The following is a 24,532-nucleotide window of genomic DNA, read 5'->3' on the forward strand; positions in this document are numbered from 1 at the left end:
ACCATTAAAATGTATATAGCATTAAACATGGACATAGCATTAAACATGGATATAGCATTAAACATGGATATAGCATTAAACATGGTTATAGTATTAAACATGGACATAGCACTAATCATAGAGATAGCATTAAAAATGTATATAGCATTAAACATCGGCATAGCATTAAACATGGACATAGCATTAAACATGGATATAGCATTAAAAATCAACATAGCATTAAACATGGATATAGCTTTAAAAATAGATATAGCAGTACACATAAAGACAGCATTAAACATGGACATAGCATTACCTATAGAGATTACATTACACATGGAGATAGCACTAAAAATGGATATAGCATTAAACATGGACAGAGAATTACACATGGACATAGCATTACACATGGATAAGTCATTAAATATAGACATAGCATTAAGCGTGGACATAGCATTAAACATGGACATAACACTACTCATGGAGATAGCATTACACATAGATATAGCATTAAAAATGGAGATAACATTAAACATGGATATTACATTAAACATGGACATAGCATTACACACCGATATGACATTAAACATGGACATAGCATTTAACATGGATATAGCATTAAACATGGACATAGCATTACACATGGACATACCACCACTCATGGGCATAGCATTAAACATGGACATAGCATTACATATGGAGATAGCATTAAACATAGATATAGCATTTAACATGGATATAGCATTAAACATGGGAAGAGCATTAAACATGTCACCAGAATCAGGAATCTGCACACACACCACAGGAACTCAGGTGCTTAGCTGTGCCAGGAAGGGCCAGCACCCCAGTAAATCAAAATAGAAAAAGGCTCCAGACACTCAAGGGTTCCACTCAGGCAGGTTTATTGAAGGAGAAGGACAACAACGTTTCGACCTCACAACTTGAGAAAGACCTCAACGTTGTTGTCCTTCTCCTTCAATAAACCTGCCTGAGTGGAACCCTTGAGTGCCTGGAGCCTTTTTCTATAGCATTAAACATAGACATAGCATTACACATAGAGATAGCATTACATATAGAAATAACATTAAACATGGTCATAGCATTACACACGGATATGACATTAAACATAGACATAGCATTAAACATGAACATAGCATTACACGTGGAAATAGCATTAAACATGGACATAGCATTAAAAATGGACATAGCATTATACATAGAGATATCAATAAACATGGATATAACATAACACATAGATATAGCATTAAACAAGGACATAGCACTACTCATGGACATACCATTTAGAATTAAACATGGAGATAGCATTACAAATAGAGATAACATTAAACATGTACATAGCATTAAACATAGACATAACATTACACATATAGATAACATTAAACAAGGACATAGCACTACTCATGGATATTGCATTAAAAATGGAGATAACATTAAACATGGATATAGCATTAAACATGGACATAGCATGAAACATTGATATAGCCTTAAACATGAACATAGCATTACATATGGAGATAGCATTACACACAGATATGGCATTAAACATGGATATAGCATTAAACATGAAGATAGCATTAAACATGGAGATTACATTAAACATGGATATACCAGTAAACATGGAGATAGAATTAAACATGGATGTAGCATTAAATATGGACATAACATTTCACATAGATATGGCATTAAACATGGATATAGCATTAAACATAGAGATAACATTAAACATGGACATAGCATTAATCATGGACCGAGCAATACACTTGTATATAGTATTAAATATGGACATAGCATTACACATAGAGTTAACGTTAAACATGGATATAGCATTAAACATAGACACAACATTAAACATGGACATAGGAATAAACATGGACAAAGAATTACACATGGACATATCATTTCACATGGAGATAGCATTAAACATGGTGATAACATTAAACATGGATATAGCATTAAACATGGATATAACATTAAACATGGACATAGCATTACACACAGAGATAGCATTAAACATAGACATAGCACTACACATAGAGGTAACATTAAACATGGATGTAGCATTACACATAGAGTTAACATTAAGCATGGAAATTACATTAAACATGGATATAGCATTAAACATGGACATAACTTACACACGGAGATAACATTAAACACGGATACACCATTAAACATGGATATAGCATTAAACATGGACATAGCACTAATCATAGAGACAGCATTAAACATGTATATGGCATTAAACATGGACATATCATTACACATGGAGATAACATTAAACATGGCTATAACTTTAAACTTAGATATAGCATTACACACAGAGATAACATTAAACATGGACATAGCATTAAACATGGACATAGCATTAAACATGGAGATAGCATTAAACATGGACATAGCATTACACATAAAAACAGCATGAAACATGGACATTGCATTACATATAGAGATAACATTACACATGGCCATACCATTTAACATGAACATAGCATTACACACAGATAACATTAAACATGGACATAGCGCTAAAAATGGATATAGCATTAAACGTGGACATAGCATTACACATGGAGATAGCATTAAACATGGACATAGCATTATATGTAGACATAGCATTACACATGGATATTGCATTAAGCATGGACATAGCATTAAACGTGTATATAGCATTAAACACGGCGATAGCATTAAACATGGATATGGCATTTAAAATGGACATAGCATTATACATGTATATAGCATTAAACATGGATATGGCATTAAACATGGACATAGCATTACACACGGATATGACATTAAACATGAACATAGCATTTAACATGGATATAGCATTAAACATAGAGCTAACATTTATCATGAATATAGCATTAAAAATGGATATGGCATTAAACATGGACATAGCATTACATAGAGAGATAAAATTAAACATGGACATAGCACTAAAAATTAATATAGCATTAAACATTGACAGAGCATTACACATGGGCATAGCATTATATAATTACATAGCATTAAAAATGTATATGGCAGTACACATAGAGAAAGCATTAAACATGGACAGAGCATTAAACATGGACATAGCATTACACATGTATATAGCATTAAACATGGCTATAGCATTAAACATTGATATAGCATTAAACATGGATATAGCATTAAACATGGATATAATATTAAGCATGGAGATAGCATTAAAAATGGATATAGCAGTACACATAAAGACAGCATTAAACATGGACATAGCATTAAATATAGAGATAACATTAAACATGGACATAACATTAAAGATGGACAAAGCATCACACAGAGATAACACTAAACATGGACATACCACTAAAAATGGTTATAGCATTAAACATGGACAGAGCATTACACATGGATATGTCATTAAATATGGACATAACTTTAAACATGGACGTAACACTATTCATGGAGATAGCATTAAACATGGATATAGCATGAAACATGGATATAACATTAAATATGGAAATAGCATTAATCATGGATATAGCATTTAAAATGGACATAACATTATACATATAGATAGTATTAAACATGGATATAGCATTAAATATGGAGATAGCATTAAACATAGACATAGTATTACACATAGAGCTAAAATTAATCGTGGACATAGCATTAAACATGGATAAAGCATTTAACATGGACATAGCATTACACGCGGATATGACATTAAAGATGGAATTAGCATTAAACATGGACATGGCATTAAACATGGACAGAGCATTACACATGGAGATAACATTACACATGGATATGTCATTAAATATGGATATAGCATTAAAAGTGGATATATCATTAAACATGGACATAACACTACTCATAGAGATAGCATTATATTTAGAGATAACATTAAACATGGACATAGCATTAAACATGGATATAGCATTAAACATGGAGATAACATTAAACATGGATATTGCATTAAAAATGGATATCACAGTACACATAAAGACAGCATTAAAAACGGACATACCTATACACATATAGAAAACAATAAACATGGACATAGCATTAAAAATGGATATAGCAGTAAAAATAAAGACAGAATTAAATGTGGACATAGCATTACATATATAGAGATAATATTAAATGTGGACATAGCATTAAAGATGGACATAGCATTACACGTAAAGACAGCATTAAACATGGACATAGCATTACACATGGATATAGCATTAATCATGGAGATAGCATTAAACAAGGACATAGCATTAAACATGGATATAGCATTAAATATGGACATAGCATTACACATGGATATAGCATTAATTATGGACATAACATTAAAAATAGAGATAGCATTAATTAATTATGGACATAGCATCAGACATGGATATAGGATTCCTGTCACGTTACCAGAAATTAATATGACATGTCCATTTTTCTATTCTAATACATGTCTTCTATATATTTAAGAGACCTCACTTTGTTTGTCTAAAGATATATGTATGAGGTTTTTTTTTTTCATTTTCATTATTATCGTCATCACACCATCACTCCCTCTACCCCTCCAAATTCTGCTCACACTGGCTAAAGTAACTTTCAACCGCCTTAAACTGCTGCGACCTGTACCTTATTAGTCTCCATCGCTGTCCTTAACCCCTGTCATGGAGTATAATATTAAGCAGTGTTTGTATGTTTTAGACGGTGTCTAAGATGAATGTGTTCTAATGTGTTTTACACGAAAGATCAGTAATACATGTGTTAAAGAGCGCTACATATATGTTGGACTCCCTGCACATACATGTGTAGAAGATCATAGCTGAGACTGTTATAAAGAGTCACCGTTGTGTGTTTTCTCTGGAAGATGAATAGTGTATGTGTGTTACAGAGAGCTGTGTATCTGTTGGGCTCCCGGCGTGTCTGTGTGCAGGAAATTGTTACAGAGACATTGTAACAGAAAGTCAGTACTATGACATCATAAGACATCGGTTCATCTCTCAATTGCAGGGGGAAGATAATGTTGCTGCAGGTTATAACTGGTTTCTTTTTTTGACTTTACATTGTATTTGTGTCAGAGATGAGGCATAGTTCCTGTACATATACCAGCAAGCCGGTCCCTGTATATAATACAAAGCAGAGGGGGCACAGCGACGGGTTCTGGCCTAGGCACAGGCCTCCATAGTTTCCTGGGTTCCTTTAAAAGTGGGGCACCAGGATATGATGTCATATCCTGATGCCCAGAAGGGGATGGGGCAGCAGGAAACACTATCCTACTTAGGCCTAAATCAGCACCGAAGGTAAATACATCACTGGGGGGCAGCAGGCAGTTCTCCGTCCTGCATCCGTCCTCAGCTCCAACAATATTTATGGAGACATCATCAGGTCAAAGCCTGGATGAGGATCATGAGAGTCGCTGGAGATCAGCCTGCTGGATACACATGAAATCATCTCCCACGAGGCACATCAATAGTTAAAACATTATTCAAGATTGTAATGTGTGTTTGTGTTTAATAAATAGTTTTATGAATTCCCGGCTGTTGTGTGTTTATTATCCGGTTTGTGTTAAACGTATTGGCGGAGAGAGGACGATGCTCACCGTGCGGCCTTGTAGGGTGGCGGCCGGTAAAATGGTTTAAAATTAGCCTCCAGAAACTAGAGACATAACGGAAATTATTCAAATGGCACACGGTGTGCGGAGGTGCCGAGATCAGTGTGTTGTATTATGTGTGAAGAGGATGTGACCATTATGCCAGCAGGTGCTATTACAGATGTAGTGGAACTAGTCCAAAGCCCCTGTATTATGCCACCAGCTCCTGTATTATCACCCAGCCCCTTAATTGTCCCCCAGACTCTCTATTGCCCCCCCGACCCTCTATTATCTCCCAGTATTATCCCACCAGCCTCAGTATTGTCCCCCAGGACCCTATAATAAACCCCCTCACGATTGCATATGTTAGTTTCCGGAGGGGGGCAGCGCTCTATGGTGGTCCTCGCACAGCTGTGTCAGAAGCGTGTGAGAGGAAGCTGACCGGTCTATGCTGCAGCTGCTTCATCCCAGCGGTGGATATAGAGCCTGAAATCAGGAGGGGCATTCACCATAACTCATCCATGTGTTCTAATGTGTTTTACCCGAAAGACCAGTAATACAGGTGATAGAGAGAGCTACAAATATGTTGGACTCCCTGCACATACATGTGCAGAAGGTTAGAGCTGTTATAGAGAGTCAGCGCTCTGTGATAGCATTACGCATGGACATAGCATTACACATAGAGTTAACATTAAACATGGATATATCATTAAACATGGACATAGCATAACACATGGATATGGCATTAAACATGGACATGGCATTACACATGGATGTAGCATTAAACATAGACATAGCATTAAACATGGAGCCAGAGGCATATCATTCAGAGAATGAGTCAGAGAATCTCACGGACACCATACTTTTATAAATAAATACATTAATAATCTTCGCTGCCCCCAGGATTTAGATTCCCCTTAGTTTGCCCCCCTTTACCTCAAACTGCACCCTAAGTTAACTTTATTAAATTAATTAAATTAACCATCAGTCCTCAGCATCAAATTAACCCTAAAGACCCCATCAACCACAACTGCCCCTAAATTAACCCTAAACACCCCATTAACCATAACTGCCCCTAAATTACAGCTGAAGACGTTTTTTCAACTGTGTCCTGGGGCGCTATCCTGGCCAGGCAAAATACTAAATTTTTTAAATATTTACTTTGATTTTTATTACTATTTTTTGTATGTTTATTTTATTTGGTTCTTTATATATATATATATATATATATATATATATATATATATATGTGACATTCATGTAGGATTGGTGGTGGAAGGGAGGTATGTTTCTCCTAGGTTCCTTTCCTGTGTGAAGTAACACCAGAGTCTTCCACCTGCGAGGTGATTAATATAGGTGACTGAGAGGGCGGATTTAAAAGGGAAGCCAGGAGGGCAGGTAGCTCTCTGGCTGAGGACACTGAAAGCCTGCCTGTGGGAGAGACATTGGAGTAAAGTGAGTAAAGGTTGCTGGGTGTATTGTGTTAAGTTGGCAGAGAGAAACTCTCCAGCTGGTAGTGAGGGACATCCCTTGTATAGTAAGTGCTGGACAGGCAAGGTATTTCTTTTGTTGCTGTGTTATATTTCTTTTGTCTTTGCAACCTTTCTAATAAACCTGATCCTGTGTCAGATTACATGAACTTACTGCTGTTTGAATGAAGACCCTTGACCTCAGCGAGGTGTGATCCCTGACCTATCTCGAGATATATATATATATATATATAATGTATATAGAATTGTGTTTTTGTTTTTTTTTTCTAGATGGAATCCTAGTTAACCCTTCTCCTGATTGGTATTGTACACTATTGGTGGGTGCTAGTCCACTGGTGCTTGATAGTTATTAGTATGCATTTGACACAATACTTATAAATAATTTTAGCACTGTATCTGTAGATTTATTTATTTTACTTTTTGAAATAAATTTGGAATGAAGAAATGAATCCAGCTTACTCCTAAGAATGTTCTGTGTCATGCGTTGTCTCACGAGACCCTAAGAATCTGTACAGTGTATTGTCAGACCTGTGACATAATCAGACATGTGACATGTCTGTTCCAAAGACAGGGTGGAGTTACTTAATTTTCTTATAAAATATCTTATCTTATCTCATCTTAAAGAATCCTTACTTGAAGGTATTGAGAGGCTCGTGACAGCAATAATCAGACCGCATTCATGTGGAGGTCCACGGTGGTATTCTGGCTCCTCACCACTCTTGGTAATGCTGACGATTCATGTCCGGGTAAGTCATGGGTAACTTTTAAAAAGTAAATGGTAACTATCTCACACTATTGACTGTGTTCTTTGTTAGTGAATGTTATTTATTTAATACCGTCTTTGTTTCTCTCTAAAGAAGAGAAACTAGAAGGAAAATATAATGGCTGGGCTGTCACATAAAGAGATAAAGGCTATTGCTAATGGATTCTATATTGGTATTCTTCAAAACCCAGATTAAGGGTTATGCATACCACTTGAGACACGAATCAGACACTTGGTATGTCCAACTCTTTACAAAAGTCTATATCATGGCTCGATTGAGTTTATTCAAGGCTTTTCATGTACTGGAAACCTCACAGTTGAGTTGGATTCCTGAAGATGTTGCCTTTTTGGCTTCCACTTGACTTAAGTGGCTCCCCTAAAGCTGGAGGAGGACCAAGAAAATCCCTCCCTGGCAGAAACACAAGGAAGGACTGGAAGGGGCTACAGAGAAGTCGCCTTCTATGTTTTTCTATCTGTTTTGGAAGCGTGGTACCCCAAAAAGAGCGAGACCCAGTGATCCTCTGCGGCTTTAGAAAGCACAGTCCACTTCGCTTCTTCACTTGATGTAAAGCACAGGATCATGGGCTTCAAAAGCGTCTGTATATAGCTAATACTAGCAATATGAGAGCTTTAGTGTTTGATTAGCGATCCAGGAATTAATGGATGTAATATTCAGTGAACATCTCGTTTCTGCTTTCTTATTCCATGTTATTAATAGAAGTCAAAGTTGTTGGAGTTGGAGACTCCGACAGGCTGACCATACTCAGAGGGTGTCCAGGAATTCAAGGACCTTCAGGACACAAGGGGGATGTTGGACCACCCGGAGAGAAAGGTGAATGTGGCCTCCATTGCCCCTAAGAAGAAATGCAGTGTTTTAATCTACACTGTCCTAATATTCCAACGATTTCCAGTAATATGAAATAACTCGGAATAATGTGTCACGGCATATAGAAAGTTCCATTCCCCCGTGCAAGAAAACAATATTTGTATATTAAATAGTTTAAAAAAATTCAAAAGCCACAAGGAAAAATTGATATAAAGCATATCTGTTTCATACTAGTATTGTTTATTCTGTATAATTCAGATGCTTTTGTTTTTAATACAGTTCAAAGATTATATTGAAGACTGTAACACTATCAGCAAATTATACTTTCATTATATAACATACGTGTCGATATACGTATTTTTCAGGGCAAGCGGGAGCCAAAGGGGTGGCTGGAGAGCAAGGTCCGAAAGGTAGGTGAAAAAAACACCATGCCTTCTCATTATAAATTATTCTAATTTGTTTAATCAACCCCAACGGGCTTAGGTTTAGGCGTTCGGTTGAAAAGGGAAAATCTGGGGAAAAGGGAATACATGGACAAAAGGGTGAGTTCTTAAGAATTCTTATCAAACTTATAGTATAGATAACCCATCCATTGCAAAATAAATTAAGAATCTCAAAGAAGCCGTATGAACTTTACATGCGGTATGGGTCAAACTATAATGTGGTTGTCTATCTGATACAAACAAATATATTGAGAATGCATGATAATGTGGAAACTGGCCCAAATATTTACTATATTTAGGCCAGTTTCCACATTATCATGCATTCTCAATCTATTTATTTGTATCGGATAAATGACCGTATTATAGTTTGACCCATACCGCATGTAAAGTTCAAATGACTTATATATAAGGTAATGTTAAATCCATGCATCCAATCTACAAATGTATAAATCAGAGAACTGATAAATATCAGCGTCCTAATGGTAGCCATTCTGTCTGGACAATGCATGGAACTCCTGCTATGGAGCTGTGTCTCCGTTTCATGTGTATTTAAAATATATATTTTTATATTTTGTGATAAAATTCTAGAACATGAATAAAAGGTTTATTTTAGTGTTAACAAATAACACTACTTTTTTCATCCAATACATCTTTTATTTTTACCAACAGGACAGAGAGGCGACTCTGTCACACCTGACTCTACGTATGGTGAGCTCAACGTTTGGTGTTGGAGGCAGTTGGTTTACTTAGTTTCATAAAATATTATTCGGTGTTTGATAAAACAAATATCTTTCATCAAATCAGAAATTTAAAAGACTTCAAACCCCAGATAAACGCTTATTTCTAGATCACTTGCTGATCTACGGGTAGAATTAAAACCTCAAGTTAATCCATACAAAGATGGCAGACTGGACAATTTTAAATGACATAGAAGTGTATTTATAATGTCCTAACACCCCAGTCAGAATGGGACATGGGGTTGCTTGTGGTGCACAAGCTTTGGCGACATGTGCAGGATGGTCCCTTGGACTATTGCCCTGGTGATGGAAATCTGGTTGTAATAGTCACCGTGCTAGTTGGGATCTCCAATGGCTTCAACAGGTGCCTATATCATGATGGTTAGTGAAGTAATGTGTTAATGGTTCAGCCATATGGAAACACAAGGTCAGCTACAGTTTATGGTGTTGGTCAAAATAAATTAAATAGATTAGCTTTATTATGTGTTCTGTGTACAATATATTGTATGTGTAAATTATATATGTTAAGATCTGTTGATGTGTCATGGCACAAGTGACTGTTGGCCACACCATAGCCAAATATCCATCCATTAGGGTGGTTATTTTTAGGAGAGCCTCCATGGTCTGATGGCCACTCTAAGCCTCCTTATAGTATAGAGATGCCTTCAAAAATATTTTAACTAGCAATAAGGTCTCCTGTAGTCTCCCTTGTTCTGTCTCAGCTGCCAGGGACTGTAAGGAGCTTCTGGATCAGGGGATGGTTCTGAGTGACTGGTACACAATATACCCAGACGGCACAAACCCACTGAAGGTGCTGTGTGATATGCACACCGACGAAGGAGGCTGGATAGTAAGTGTAAAATGTTGCATGAATAAATAAACAAATTGTAGCTTTAAATTTCTGCAGAATTTCAAAAATCTTAATGGATGTGACGCCAAACATCATCAAAGTGACCTGTGATGGTCGTTCTGATGATTAACATGGACAATAGAACAGGGCACTTATATGGACCAAGCTCTGTGTGCCTTCTCTCGTCTTATTTCTACAAAAATATTACCCTTGTATAACAGCCCGGACTCTGCATAGGTTTAATATTCATCTGTATTGTTTCACGTTCAGTTTAATTAACCTAGGCACTTCCAGGTGAGTTAAACCCTTAAATCCCTGCATTCGCTGGGCTTTATGAAGGTTCAACCCAAGTTAAGTCTCTACTGCAAGGAGTTCTCAGCTGGCTCAGAGTTTGATTCTCCATCATGCATCATTGTGTTAGAGATTTATAATGAATACTTTGTACATAATTAAATATTCTAAACACACTTAATAGAAGTTTTTCTCCTAAAATAAATTGTGACAATAAGAATACAGATTCATCTTTCCTGTTTAATACAGGTTTTCCAGAGACGCTGGGATGGCTCAGTGGATTTTTTCCGTGACTGGAAGTCTTACAAGACAGGCTTTGGTAGTCGGCTGAATGAGTTTTGGTTGGGGAACGATAATCTTCACATGTTAACATCATCAGGTGATGCTCATGTTGGCTCTGTCTTCCTCTGATACATACAGGCATAGGCTGGCCAGGGATTCCGTTGCCCTTGGTTACTGTGAATTGATGAATGTTGGTTGCCAAATTCCAGCTTTCTGTAGCCACTATGGGCACATGAATCTAGAATAACAGTTAGCTCCAAGGCTGGATAAAGGAGCTTTGAGCCCCAGTGCAATGGTGCAGGAATGTCCCCTTCTCTGGATTTCCTGCCTCTTGCATGCTTTTTTTTTTTTTTCCCCCATCTTGCTTTTCTGCCTTGTACATTCTTCATCCTCTTTCTAACTTCTATTTTCCCTCCCGCACACATGCTTGTACATATACATGAAAATCAATGCAATAAATTACTGGGAACTCTGGGTTCGACATAGTGAAGTATGTTTTGGTTTCTTTATTCATGCCTACACCCTGCTTACATTCAGAACGCTCCATGCTCACTTCTCTTCTGTCCCCTTAAAGCCTGGGGCTTCCACTACTGCAGAAGAGAAAACCCTTCAAGCTGCCCATCTTGGGAGGTTCCCCAGTTTGGCAGTCCCCCATCTACTATTCAGCAGATCCTTGAGTTGAGGCTGATCGCGGCTTGAGCCTAAACCCATTATAAGCAGACTTATACCCAGGTGTAATAATACCCCAACAATAACAAGAACAACAATCACGCTTGTTGTTGCTTGCACCTACCTCATCCTCCTTCATGGGGGGGGGGATCTGTTCTTCATGGTTTTGGAGAGTCAGTTTATAAACAGAGGGAGATGGTTTTCATAAGGTTGGCTACATTTGAAATAAGAGCAATATTTCTGAACCTGATATAATCTGTTAAATTCAATAGACGTATGCGAAATATTTATATGTATCGGGATATGTTAGAAGTACATTCTCTTGGCTTTAACTTGCTCTCTGTCCAAAGGCACATGGGAGCTGCGCGTTGATCTACAAGACTTTGAAAATGTAAAGCATTTTGCCAAATACGCTTCATTTAAAGTTCTTGGAGAGTCTGAGAAGTATAAGTTATTACTTGGAGCTTTTACAGAGGGCAATGCAGGTAAGCAAGTCTGTTACAGACAGTGGCATGACAAAAAATGCCAGGAACCCCTGCAAGACTTATATTGGGGGGGGCAAGCTCCTCCTACACAGACATACTAACATACTAACACACAAACAGATGCACACAGTAACACATTTACACACACAGTAATATGCGTACACATTCTAACACAATTACTTATGCATAGTTACACGCATACAGGCAGTAACATACACAGACCCATACTTAAACACACACACACTAATATACTAACATACACACAGTAATATACAGACACACACGCATACATACTTAAACACACACCCTTGATGCCCATGTCAGGAGGGCCGGGAAATGACATCAAATCTCAGTGCTCAGACTCGGTGTGCTGGGACTGAGAAAGCTTATCTCTCTGGCCCAACGGTACATGGTGTCAGGGTCCATCCAGGCTGCGGAGCTGCATATCTCTGTTTTTCCCTGCCTCAGTTCCCATGTTTTGCTGTACTCCATTGCTGGATTTCCATATGCTCTGTTCTGTGCTTCTGATTCCTGGATTCTAGTTCTGATCTTTGCTTCAGCTCCTGTCTCCTTTATAAGGTGTCCCACCCACGTGTTCTGTTTGTCTCAGTCTGCAGGCTAAAGGTATGTCCTTCTCGGTTCTGTGTTTGGATTCAATGTTTAGTTTGTATGGACCTGGTTCGTAACACATGGTGAGGAATGATTTGGTGGTGCTCTTCTGGTGTTGGTGGGGTCCTCTCTGGTTAGTGGTTACAGATTGAATTACAATGAGGCTTTTAGCCAAACCCAATAATTCAGTTGTATGATTGAGATAAAAACAAAAGATTAATATTCATTTTATTGAGTTGATCTCAGCAATGATATGCGCTGGAAAAATGGTCATGGTTTAGTTAAAAGGTTATCGCTTCCATATTCTTGCCAGCGGGCCCTTCCTTCACTTCCTCCCTGTATTTCACACTTGCTTACCAAATTTAGATATCTGGTGATTGCTGCATTACCTATTACAAATTATTTTGCTAACTTTTCATGGGATACACCATCGTTCACTGGCAGAAACTTATCTAGAACTACATTTTTGGACCAGGGTACAATGTCATACGTTGGAGTCCACTAGGTTTTGCCCAGGCCAGGACTGGACATCTTAATCACCGGAAGCTGCTGAGTGTGCTGCCAGTGGATGGATTCGCCAGGCTGAGCATATCTAGCTGTTGGCCGCACCAAGACGACTTTGCCACTACCAAGGGATAGCATGACGCAGGATATAATATCAATACATTTTTTATTGATAGAGTTCCTTCTTCCTTTGTCAGGAGATTCTCTAACAATTCACAACGACATGTTCTTCTCCACCAAAGACCAAGACAATGATATTTATCCATCAAACTGTGCTGAGCTATTCAAGGGAGCCTGGTGGTATGAAAAATGTCACTCTTCGAACTTGAATGGTCAGTATTTATCTGGGCAGCATAGCTCCCATGCTGACAGCATCAACTGGTCTCACGGCAAGGGCTATAAGTACTCATACAAGATCTCTGAAATGAAGATACGACCTGTGCAATAATGAGATTTTTTTTTTTCTGGTAGTGTTACAATATAAACAAAAGAAAACGCAAAAAGGTATTCATCTTTGACCATTCTATGGAAACCTTTATCCAGAATAATACATATTTTAAATACATGTAAACAGAATATTTTCTTAATAAATAAAGGAATGAAAGCATACATGGTGTAATTTCTTTATCACTTGATTTCAGCCCAGAAATGAGTAGAATTTGTATTTGGCAGGACCTGTTTTATTAATACCTATGTTAATTTTTATGAAAACACACAAAAAAGCCAAATACAGCAACATTTGTTTTGTTTTTTGTGTTAATTCTAAATTCACAGAGGCAGCAGTTGGGTTCTGTTACTGTTCTGCATCTTGTCTCTGTCAGGATTATGGACAAAAGACAAAAATTCATGGTTGATCACAAAATTATAACGCCAACAATCCCATGTAAATTCATTTAGAACGTGATACACATCTTGCTGAAACACAGACTTTTATACAGGATGCTAATGATATCATTAAGGATTATAAAGTTGGAGAGCATTTCTTTTCAGAATCTTTTTATCCCCCCCCCCCTTATGTATAATTGTCATACTGTATGTTTATACCTTCAAGTGAAAATAGCATTAGTTATTAAAGCTCTCTTTCTTCTGGCTCACATGGGCACAGTCTTTAGGACCTAGGTAGTGCATGTATTGATACTTCAAACTGACTGTGCTTTGGTTATGAGCAACACAATATGCCAATAAAAATAAATGTGAAAGAGAAGTGTTACATTGAGTGAATTCAACTCATGACATCCAGGGTGTTCAACCCCCTGTTCTCTGTGTACCTGGATACAGTCCCACCTTCTCTTCTCAATCCTTTCTTCTCCCAAGTCTTCCCAAGCATCCTCTGTTCCTTGCTTTATTGCTCATACTTTTTTTTTCTATTTGTCTTTTTCTGACCCTTATTTTTTATAAATGTTTTATGAAGCACAAAATGTCACTATCCCTTCAAGTGCAAACATAGTATGTAGGGTGGAAATCGATGAATACATTTTAAGAGGACCCTCTTCTCCTTCTGAATCTGTATGTCTTAATGTGTGTTCATTGCATTGTCACTGTTTATATTGTTTGTTGTAATAGCAGCAGATTGTGCTAAAGTCCTTGACAGTCACTGAAAAGTGTTTGCCCTTACCGATGAGGTTCAGCAGCTCCCTGATGATTTGGGGATTTGCTTTATGTGCCCATTTCTCTCCAAAAGCAGACCAGGCTACTGGATCTTTTAATTTTAAGGCCGACACTGTAATTACTGTTCTAGTTTGTTTTATTCTAACCCCAAAAGATTGATTGGGCCCAAAGGTAGGCTCATAATCCATTAGCCTTGTGACATTTTGTGGACCGGTGTCCTCTAGATGGTCCCTAATGATGACTAACTACCAAACCCAGAGCCTATTTTTTTTGGGCATGAAGCCTCATCCCTGTCTCATGGTGGCTGGTAATCTTACTAATGCGTTAAATCTTGGTAAGATAGGCAATTAACCTTTTCCTTGTTTCTTATTGGTAAAAATATTCTATATGGTCAGCTGACATCCTTTATTGTATGTGTACATGTTGAATTTCATTTTAGCCATGGGCCCCAACCTAGTCCTCAGAGTAGGATTTATCAAATGGTATTCCACAAGGAAAACTATGGACTTCTGGAGGGCCTTTAGGACCGAGTTACATTTTCTATTCATCCAGACAGCTCTTAAGCAAGACTTATGTTATTCTGAGTTGTTTTGACAGATCTTCTGACACTTAGGTCAAAGACTTATAGTTTACAGCATTTCCTTGAGACGTCTGTCTCGGACTTTTGCCTAAAGCACAAAATGTAACTTAATGCGAGGATCTTTGCAACATAATATTCTAAATACACTTACAAGGAAGAAATTAATCATTTTACTCCCTGACCTGTTCTGGGTCATGAGTTGACTTATGGGACCCTGAGAATCTGTACAGTGTATTGTGTCAGACCTGTGACATCATCAGTCACGCACAGGACTAGGGACGGGTTTAGATGGGGTGGAGTTACTTAATTTTCTTATAAAATATCTCTGGCTCATCTTAAAGAATCCTTAGTTGAAGGTATTGAGAGGCTCGTGACACCAATAATCAGACAGCATTCATGTGGAGGTCCACGGTGGTATTCTGGCTCCTCGCCACGCTTGGTAATGCTGAAGATTCATGTCCGGGTAAGTCATGGGTAACTTTTAACAAGTAAATGGTAAATATCTCGCTTCTATTGAAAATGTTGTCAACCTCTACAGATTATTCTTTTAATATTCTATTTGAATATTTGTAAGTATGTTTTGTGAACTATTGTGTGAATACATTAGGACATTTTCCTAAAAGAACAATTATTTCCACTAAGAAAATCAACCACACAGTGATGATCTTTACTATTTATATTATGTATGGGCTCTTAAACCACCGATTACATGGTTGATTAGAGATCCAGGAGTTAATGGTAGTCCAATTTTTTTAATTAGCATTAAAAGTATCTCTTTAGTATGTGGTATATCTATAATTATAATAAACTTGATTTTTGTGACATCTATTGTTGGGAGTTTTCTGGCATCCTTGATTTATCCCCCCTCCCCCCCACAATAGAAGCTCAAATTTAATCTTACTGCTAATGGTAAGGTTCTTCTCTTAAAGCTTTTGGTAGCATTGTGGCTCTTTATCAATGCTGCATATTGTGCGTTAAGACAAATAAGGGACTAGATAAATCCTACTAATGTTCTTAAGGTCTATAGTAATATATTTGTCTCACAATAATTCCAAATGGCTGATCCTAATGCATCAATATTGGAACCAAAACCCCTTTCTAATGTCCACAGTCAACTAGCCTTAGTGAGGTAGCTGATTTTGTAATTTTCTCTGGTTTAGACATAATCGCTGAATATTTCAGTTAGTTTTTTTTGTTGTTGTTTCATGTTTTTATTGATAGAAGTCAAAGTTGTTGGAGTTGGAGACTCCGACAGGCTGACCATACTCAGAGGGTGTCCAGGAATTCAGGGACCTTCAGGACACAAGGGAGATGTTGGACCACCCGGAGAGAAAGGTGAATGTGCCCTCCATTGTCCCATGTACCGTTTAACGACTTATAAATGTTTCTGATGTATGAACAGACAATATAGACGTTTGAGGGAAAAAGTATGCGAAACCCTTTCGAATTTTCTGGAGTTTTGCATCTATTGGCCATAAAATGTTATCTTCACAACAATAGCCAGACACAGTCTGCTTCATCTAATAACAATCAGGCTGACACAGTTTAAACATTTGCAGTGTAGGGTGGATAAAGTATGGATTGAATAACTGCTTGACTCTCTTTGACGGCAATAACCTCAACCAAATGTTTCCTAACTTTGCGGATCCGGCCTGCACAGCCATCAGGAGGGAATTTGGACCATTCCTCTTTACGAAACTGTTTCAGTTCAGCGATATTTTTTTGATTGTACACGACACAATGATACAAGAGGTACAAGGCAAATATCCTCCAAATAACTTAGTTAATAGTATACAACACATCTGTATCACAGTTATAGTAATACAATACTAACGTCTGCTGGCTCTGCATAATTCGCAGATGTAGTTTGTTTTCTAACATATTATACTTTAATTATGTGACATATTTGTCAATATCCATAATTTTCAGGGCAAGCAGGAGTTGCTGGGAAGGCTGGACCGCAAGGGCAGAAAGGTACGTTAAACACTCTATGCATACTGTATTTGTTGGACATGGGCCAGCTGGCACCTCTGGCCGCTCCAGAATTCTTATAAGCACAGAGTCATGTAATACAGGGTCATGTAGTCCTATAATTAAAGAGCGGCCACTCGCATAAAGAAAGCTGTGGTGTTGTAAGGGAGTGAAAGGTGGGAGGAAATATGTATCTATGCATAAATGCGTGCGCTACCATATGTGTGTTGTAGAGGGAGTGTGTGTTAGCATGAGTGTCTATGTGTAAGTATTAGTGTTAGCATGTGTGTATGTTAGAGTGAGTGCGTATTAGCAAGAAGATTAAAAGGCTTATTTAAGGGTTAACGTATGGCTCTTACATTCAATATAATATATATATATTACCAACAGGAGAAAAAGGCGATTCTGCCCCACCTGACTCCACGTATGGTGAGTTCCAACACTTAATATATTTTTTAGTGTAAAACAGGTATGGGGAACAAAGTGTTTGGGTTTTGGAGGCAGTTGGTTTACTGACTTTAATAAAAGGTGATTTGGGGTTTGAAATATCTTTCATCAAATCAAAAACACCAGACCTATCGTTGTATCTTATCTTTGCACTTATTTCTACTGTATTTACTAACCTACATATAGTTAAAAGTTTAAAAAGTTACTTCATATTAATATGGCAGACCACGTTAGTGGGCATACATTATATGACCAAAAGTATATGGACCGCCGGCCACCCTCCTGATTGAGTTTAGGTTTCAGGCACAGCCATTGCTAACAGCTCATAGGCAGCCATCTCCTGAGACATACATTAGAATGGGTCATACTGAAGACTAAATGTGGCAGATTAATAGGATGCCACCTTTGCCACATGTCAGTCCATGAAATTTCTGCTTTGCTAGATCTGCCCCGGTCCATTGTAAACGCTATTATTGTGAAGTGGAAGCATCTAGGAATAACAGCCCAGCTGCTGGCTGATGAAGTGCATGGAGCCTAAAATCACCTGTCATCAGTAGCATCAGTTCAGAGATCTAAGCAATATCAGCATACCTGGGAACTCACCGGGTTGGACCTGGAGATTGCCGGGTGAGCATGGCTTCTCCGGTTCTCCAGGTCAAGACCCGAATCCTCCAGGTCGCGGGAGTGGGGTCTTGAAACACCCAGCTCCCCGCCCATTTTTCTTTTAAACGGGGGTGTTTCCTGCTGCCGTCAGCAGGAACGCCCCCTGACGTCAGTGGGAAATCCCACCGACGTCACGGGTCCTAGCTGTGTCCCGCAGGTAGCCGGAGCAGAAGTTCCCAGGTATGATTATCAGGACAAGCTCAGTTTGTTGCAAGCTTCATGAAATGGGTTTTAAACTTTGTGACACCAGTTTGGGGAAGGCCCTTTCCTGTCCCAGCATGACTCCACTCTGTACACAAAGCAAGGTTCATACAGACATAAATTGACAAGTTTGATGTGGAGGAACTCCAGTGGCTGCATAGAGGGATGAGTTAGAACGCCAATTGTGAGCCAGGCCTCCTCATCCAACATCAGTGTCTAATCTCACAAATGCTCTACTGGATGAATGGGCAAATATTCCCACAGAAACACTCCAAAATCTTGTGGAACGCCTTCCCAGAATCAGAGTCTGTGATAGCTACAGAGGAGAGGGGGGCAACTTCATATTAATGCCCACGGTTTAGGAATGGGATGTCCAACAAGCTTTTATAGGTGTGATGGTCAGGTGTCCACATATTGTTGGTCATATAGTGTATAGTGTAATTGTCTGACGGCCGGCCCATACCTCTGTAAGTGTAAATATTGCCATTACTACTATTTGATTCATTATTTTCATGCTTATTACAATCATACATGTGTCTTACATTTAACAACCCCAGCCTTGTGGATATGGACCACCAGAGTGGTGGCTGCAATAGAGCCAAATGCATTGTTCTATAATGTGGGCAACTAACTCTTCTATACGTGGCAAGGTAATTATACTTGAATGGCATGTATCAAGTACTGTTGGCTGTTAAAAGTAAATAGCATTTTGTTCTATTATTTGATCAGAACCTATAGATCTTACCGTATGAGACAGACTACCAATGGCTGCGGTAGTATGGTCATTCAGCCAGGGCCGGTCCTACCATGGAGCAGAGTGGGGCAATTGCCCCAGGCGGCGCTTTTGAAGAGGCGGCACTTTGCCGCCCCAAACACCTTTTTTTAAATTTTTTTCAAGCGGAGGAGAGAGAGAGGGGCGCCGAGTGGTTTTCGCTTACAAAGTTGTCAGTACCCGCTTGGCGCCCCTCTCGCTCCTCTGCGAGCCCTCTAGCTCGGTCTCGGCTTGTAATGCTGAGCGCTGGAATATGACGTCAGGGCTGCTGAAAGGTAAGTGAAGTACAAAGTGGGGGGAGGGGATAGGGTAGATACTAGGGAGGGAGGGAGAGGAAGGGTAGATAATAGGGAGGGAGGGAGAGGAAGGGTAGATAATGACCCCTGGCATCAGCAGGGGGTGGGGGTGCGTCATTTTAAACTTCACCCCAGGCGGAATTATGTCTTGGGCCGGCCCTGCATTCAGCCATATGTACACAGTACCAATATAATTACAAAGCTCTCCAGATGTTTCCCTTTTAAATACCTTTATATATGTCTTCTCTCTTAGCTGCCAGGGACTGTAAGGAGCTTCTGGATCAGGGGATGGTTCTGAGTGACTGGTACACAATATACCCAGACGGCACAAACCCACTGAAGGTGCTGTGCGATATGCACACCGACGGAGGAGGCTGGATAGTAAGTGAAGAACAATCTTATCTCTTAAATACAACACAATTTTGCTTTGTAGAGTGTTCACCATATATAAACGTAGAAAAAAAAACTTTTATTTTATTCTTTCCTCTGAAAGTCTGTCTCAGAAAAGCAATACAAACATTTAAGCGCTTTTTCAGTTTCTATGGCAACATCCTATCACTGCCCGCTTTTTGTGTCACACGACAATTCACAATATGATTAAAGAGTTAAATAATGACAACACCTTTAAATGTTTCAAGTTAAAAAGCAGTATTATAGATTTCTTAAACTATATTTTACAACAAACACCACCGAGTGGCAGCATCTGTGATGGTCGTACTCAGAGACGCGCCTTGGCTGGACGATGAACTAGGTCTTCTTGCTCCCGCCATATTTTTAGCGCCCAGCTCTTTCTGCTTAAAAACCTGAAAAACTCATCTTACTTTTCCTAACCTTAGCATGTACATTTTCTGTTACACTTTAAATATTCTAAACACACTTAATAGAAGTTTTTCTCCTAATATAAATTGTGAAAATAAGAATACAGATTCATCTTTCCTGTTTAATACAGGTTTTCCAGAGACGCTGGGATGGCTCGGTGGATTTTTTCCGTGACTGGAAGTCTTACAAGACCGGCTTTGGTAGTCGGCTGAATGAGTTTTGGTTGGGGAACGATAATCTTCACATGTTAACATCATCAGGTGATGCTCATGTTGGCTCTGTCTTCCCCTGATTCACAGAGACATAGGCTGGCCAGATTCCCTCAGTTATTGTAAATTGTTTTAGATTGAGTTTAGTCCATACTGTCTCGAGCCAAGTTGCCCAGGTGTAATCTTCTTTCTCAAGGGGTACCCCGTTTTCTTTAAAGGTCTTGTACAATGCAATAAATATTAAAGGGATTGGTGTTTGGCCACACCTACTGTCCACCTACATTGTTGGATATTACAATCATTGTAAAATATATACAGGTTGAGTATCCCTTATACGAAATGCTTCAGACCAGAAGTATTTAGGATAAGGGATAATTTTGGATAACGGATCTGTCTTCTCACCTGCGTCCGCTCCGATGGTCCTCCATGCAGGCCCAGATCGCTTTGTGTCCATTGCTCAGGCTTTCCCAGAAGGGAGACAAAGTGCTCTGGGGAAGCCTGAAAAATGGACTGGAAGGGCTCCGGGAGACCCCAACACGCCAGACATCTCTCTATTTTCCTCTCTTAAGTCGTGAATTTATCTAAATTTCCTTCATCTGAACTTGGATTTTGCATAATTTTGCATTAAGGATACTCGACCTCTACCTGTAAATTCTTACAGACATGGTAATCCTGTTGCTGTTTATTTTTTAACAAGGTTTAGGTTGTGTGTATTAGAAAATAAGAACATCTTGTTTTTCAACCTGACATCAGAAGTATGTGGAAGCATTTTAATGTATAAGTTAAAAGTAAGTGTTCCATGCTCAAACTTACTCTCTGTCCAAAGGCACATGGGAGCTGCGCGTTGATCTGCAGGACTTTGAAAATGCAAAGCATTTTGCCAAATACGCTTCCTTTAAAGTTCTGGGAGAGTCTGAGAAGTACAAGTTATTGCTTGGAGCTTTTACAGAGGGCAATGCAGGTAAGCAAGTATCTTTTATAAATTTCTTTAGGCACTTAATCAAACCCAACAGCACCATTTGTAGGATAAAACATTGATATTTGTGTTTTTGGACTTGGTATAGCTTTCCACCAAAGTAAGTTCAGAAAAAACGGTACAGTGGTAGGAAACAGAGAGTGTTGAAAGTGATCTCTTCCGTTTACATTCTCTAGTCGCTCCCCTAAAGAGATAAACACCCTGTATTTCTCACCCAGAGCCAGCCTTAGGTGTTCTGGCGCCCTGTGCGGACTACTCCTCTGCCCCCCATCCCAAAAAAAGAAAGGAATAAAAACTTGTAACAAAACCCCAATCACTATATACTACGCCAAACATTGATGTGGTGTAGGCCTACCACTTCATTGTCTGGCTTAGTAGTAGGGATGCACCGAAACGAATTCTGGACTGAAACCGAAAGTGCAGCATTTACCTGGCCAAAACCGAATATGACCCCCCCCACGCCACTTTTATTTAAAGTAAGTAACACACCAAAATAGGACAAAACAATTAAATAAACATTCCTATCATGCCCATGCATACCCAGATTCCAGGATGTACTCGCAGACTTGGCATGATAGGAGTATGATTGCCCTATCTACCCCTTCTCACTCCCTTCTGCCCTATCTACCCCTTCTCACTCCCTTCTCCCTATCTACCCCCATCTAACTATCTACCCTTTCCCTCTTTGAAGTTCACTTACCTTTCAGGAGTCCTGCGGTGGGGGTGCAAGGCCTCTGCCTCCCAGCTCTGCCACTGTATGGAACAGTATAGAGTGATGGAGTTATGATGTACTTTTAGAGCATAATTAGATCATGAAAAAGACATTGGAAATGGTACAGCATAACACCCATCACTCTCACGCACACACCAATCCACACACATGCACCAATCCACTCTCAATCCTACCTTTCCTCTTTTCTCCTTACAGCTCCTTTTCCTTCTCTTCGCTCCTCTTCTTCAGTTCTTCTGTCTTCTTCCGGGTCAGAGGGCACGGACAGCGGTGGGCGCGGCTTCAGTGTTGTGCGCCGAGATCTGACAACAAACCCCGGCGCACAGCAGCTGTTGCTGCACGGATCACAAGGGAGCGGTATCGGAGGTCTTTAACAGACCTCCGGCTCCCTTGAGTGATTTTAAGCCGGGTTCAAGGGAGATCCTTGAACCGGCCTAAAATCACTCAAGGGGGCCGGAGGTCTGTTAAAGACCTCCGATACCGCTCCCTTGCGCGCCTGCTCCTCCAGCGGCGGACATTACTGTCAGTCTCTGGAGGGGTGCCGACCCCCCCGCTAGGTACACTACGGTGGCGTCGGACCATGCGGCGGCGCCCCCTGGAGTGTGGGGCCCTGTGCGGTCGCACAGGTCGCACACCCCAAAGGCCGGCCCTGTTCTCACCACATTTAGATATATTGTCAACAGAGATATTTAAGACCCTCCAGCTCTGCATTGTTGCACCAGGTTACAATGTCATACCTTGGAACCGATTAGGTTTTGCCTAATCATGGACTGAACCCAAGGGATAATGAGGCAGAAAATAGAATCAATTTCTTCTCTATTCATACCGCTCCTTCTTCCTTTCTCAGGAGATTCTCTAACAGGTCACAACGGCATGTTCTTCACAACCAAAGACCAAGACAATGATATTCATCCATCAAACTGTGCCCAGGATTTCAAGGGAGCCTGGTGGTATACTAGTTGTCACCATGCAAACTTGAATGGTCAGTATTTATCTGGACAGCATAGCTCCCATGCTGACGGCATCAACTGGTATCACGGCAAAGGTCATTACTACTCCTACAAATTTTCAGAAATGAAGATAAGGCCGGTGAAATAATAAGTAAACTAAGTATACATTTTTCCAAATTGCATGTAGAATCATTATCTAGAATAAACATTGCATATATCTTTTATTAAGTAAAATGTATTTATCGTTTGGTTTCTCGAGTCTGTTTTTGCATCTTTGAAGGTAAAATGAGCCAAAATGGTATTTGCCAGTGTGTTTTGATAGCTATTTTTTATAGGGGTAGTTTAAAGTCCCTGACATGCATTCTTCAGGAACAGCTATCCTCCTCCATGGTCTGACAACCCTTGCTACTGATTGGCTGTTTAAAGTGGCCAATCAGTAGCAAGGGAAGCACTTCCATTGAAATCAAGTACCTGGAAACAGATGCTATTAACATTTGGTGATTTGCTGCTCTTCTTAAATCAGTATTGCAACCGGCATCAAGGCCTTAGAAACCACTAATTGCTCTAAGTCTTTTCGGCTACCTTTTTGGATTAAAATAATTCAACAAGAATTTTATTTTTTTTCTTAGGAATGTCAGGACCACCTTAGATGTTACAAAAATGTTCAAGAGCTGCCATAAAGTAGTTCCCAGTAGGATGTTGATACAAGACCCTAGATTTTAGATGATACCAGCCATTAAAAAATTGGGAACTCTGCCAATTAACAGTTTCTAAAAAAATTACTTTATTTACAAAACAATTTGCATA

The 24,532-nt window shown here is 39.2% G+C and overlaps 2 protein-coding genes across 4 annotated transcripts in view; both read left to right on the plus strand.

Moving 5' to 3' along the window:
• The window catches only part of BCAP31 (B cell receptor associated protein 31), a 192,998-nt gene that overhangs the window by 85,899 nt on the left and 82,567 nt on the right, over positions 1-24,532 (plus strand). The gene's annotated exons all lie outside the window — the stretch shown is intronic.
• LOC128503673 (ficolin-1-like) lies at positions 7,697-23,942 on the plus strand. Of its 3 annotated transcripts, none has more exons than XM_053473847.1 (8): positions 7,697-7,790; positions 8,526-8,639; positions 8,999-9,043; positions 9,746-9,784; positions 10,536-10,663; positions 11,204-11,333; positions 12,256-12,390; positions 13,701-14,097. In XM_053473847.1, exons 1-8 carry the CDS (start codon positions 7,724-7,726, stop codon positions 13,949-13,951), a joined length of 909 nt encoding a protein of 302 aa, XP_053329822.1. In that variant the 5' UTR covers positions 7,697-7,723; the 3' UTR covers positions 13,952-14,097. The 3 variants fall into 3 exon arrangements, with proteins under 3 accessions (XP_053329822.1, XP_053329824.1, XP_053329823.1); XM_053473848.1 differs by lacking the exons at positions 7,697-7,790; positions 8,526-8,639; positions 8,999-9,043; ... (3 more) ...; positions 12,256-12,390; positions 13,701-14,097 and adding exons at positions 16,055-16,154; positions 16,913-17,026; positions 17,621-17,665; ... (3 more) ...; positions 21,896-22,030; positions 23,623-23,942; XM_053473849.1 differs by lacking the exons at positions 7,697-7,790; positions 8,999-9,043; positions 9,746-9,784; ... (2 more) ...; positions 12,256-12,390; positions 13,701-14,097 and adding exons at positions 17,621-17,665; positions 18,053-18,091; positions 20,295-20,422; ... (1 more) ...; positions 21,896-22,030; positions 23,623-23,942 and having other exon boundaries at positions 8,350-8,639.

This window comes from Spea bombifrons, chromosome 8 (assembly GCF_027358695.1).
Source record: "Spea bombifrons isolate aSpeBom1 chromosome 8, aSpeBom1.2.pri, whole genome shotgun sequence".
In the NCBI taxonomy this organism is placed as follows: domain Eukaryota; kingdom Metazoa; phylum Chordata; class Amphibia; order Anura; family Pelobatidae; genus Spea; species Spea bombifrons.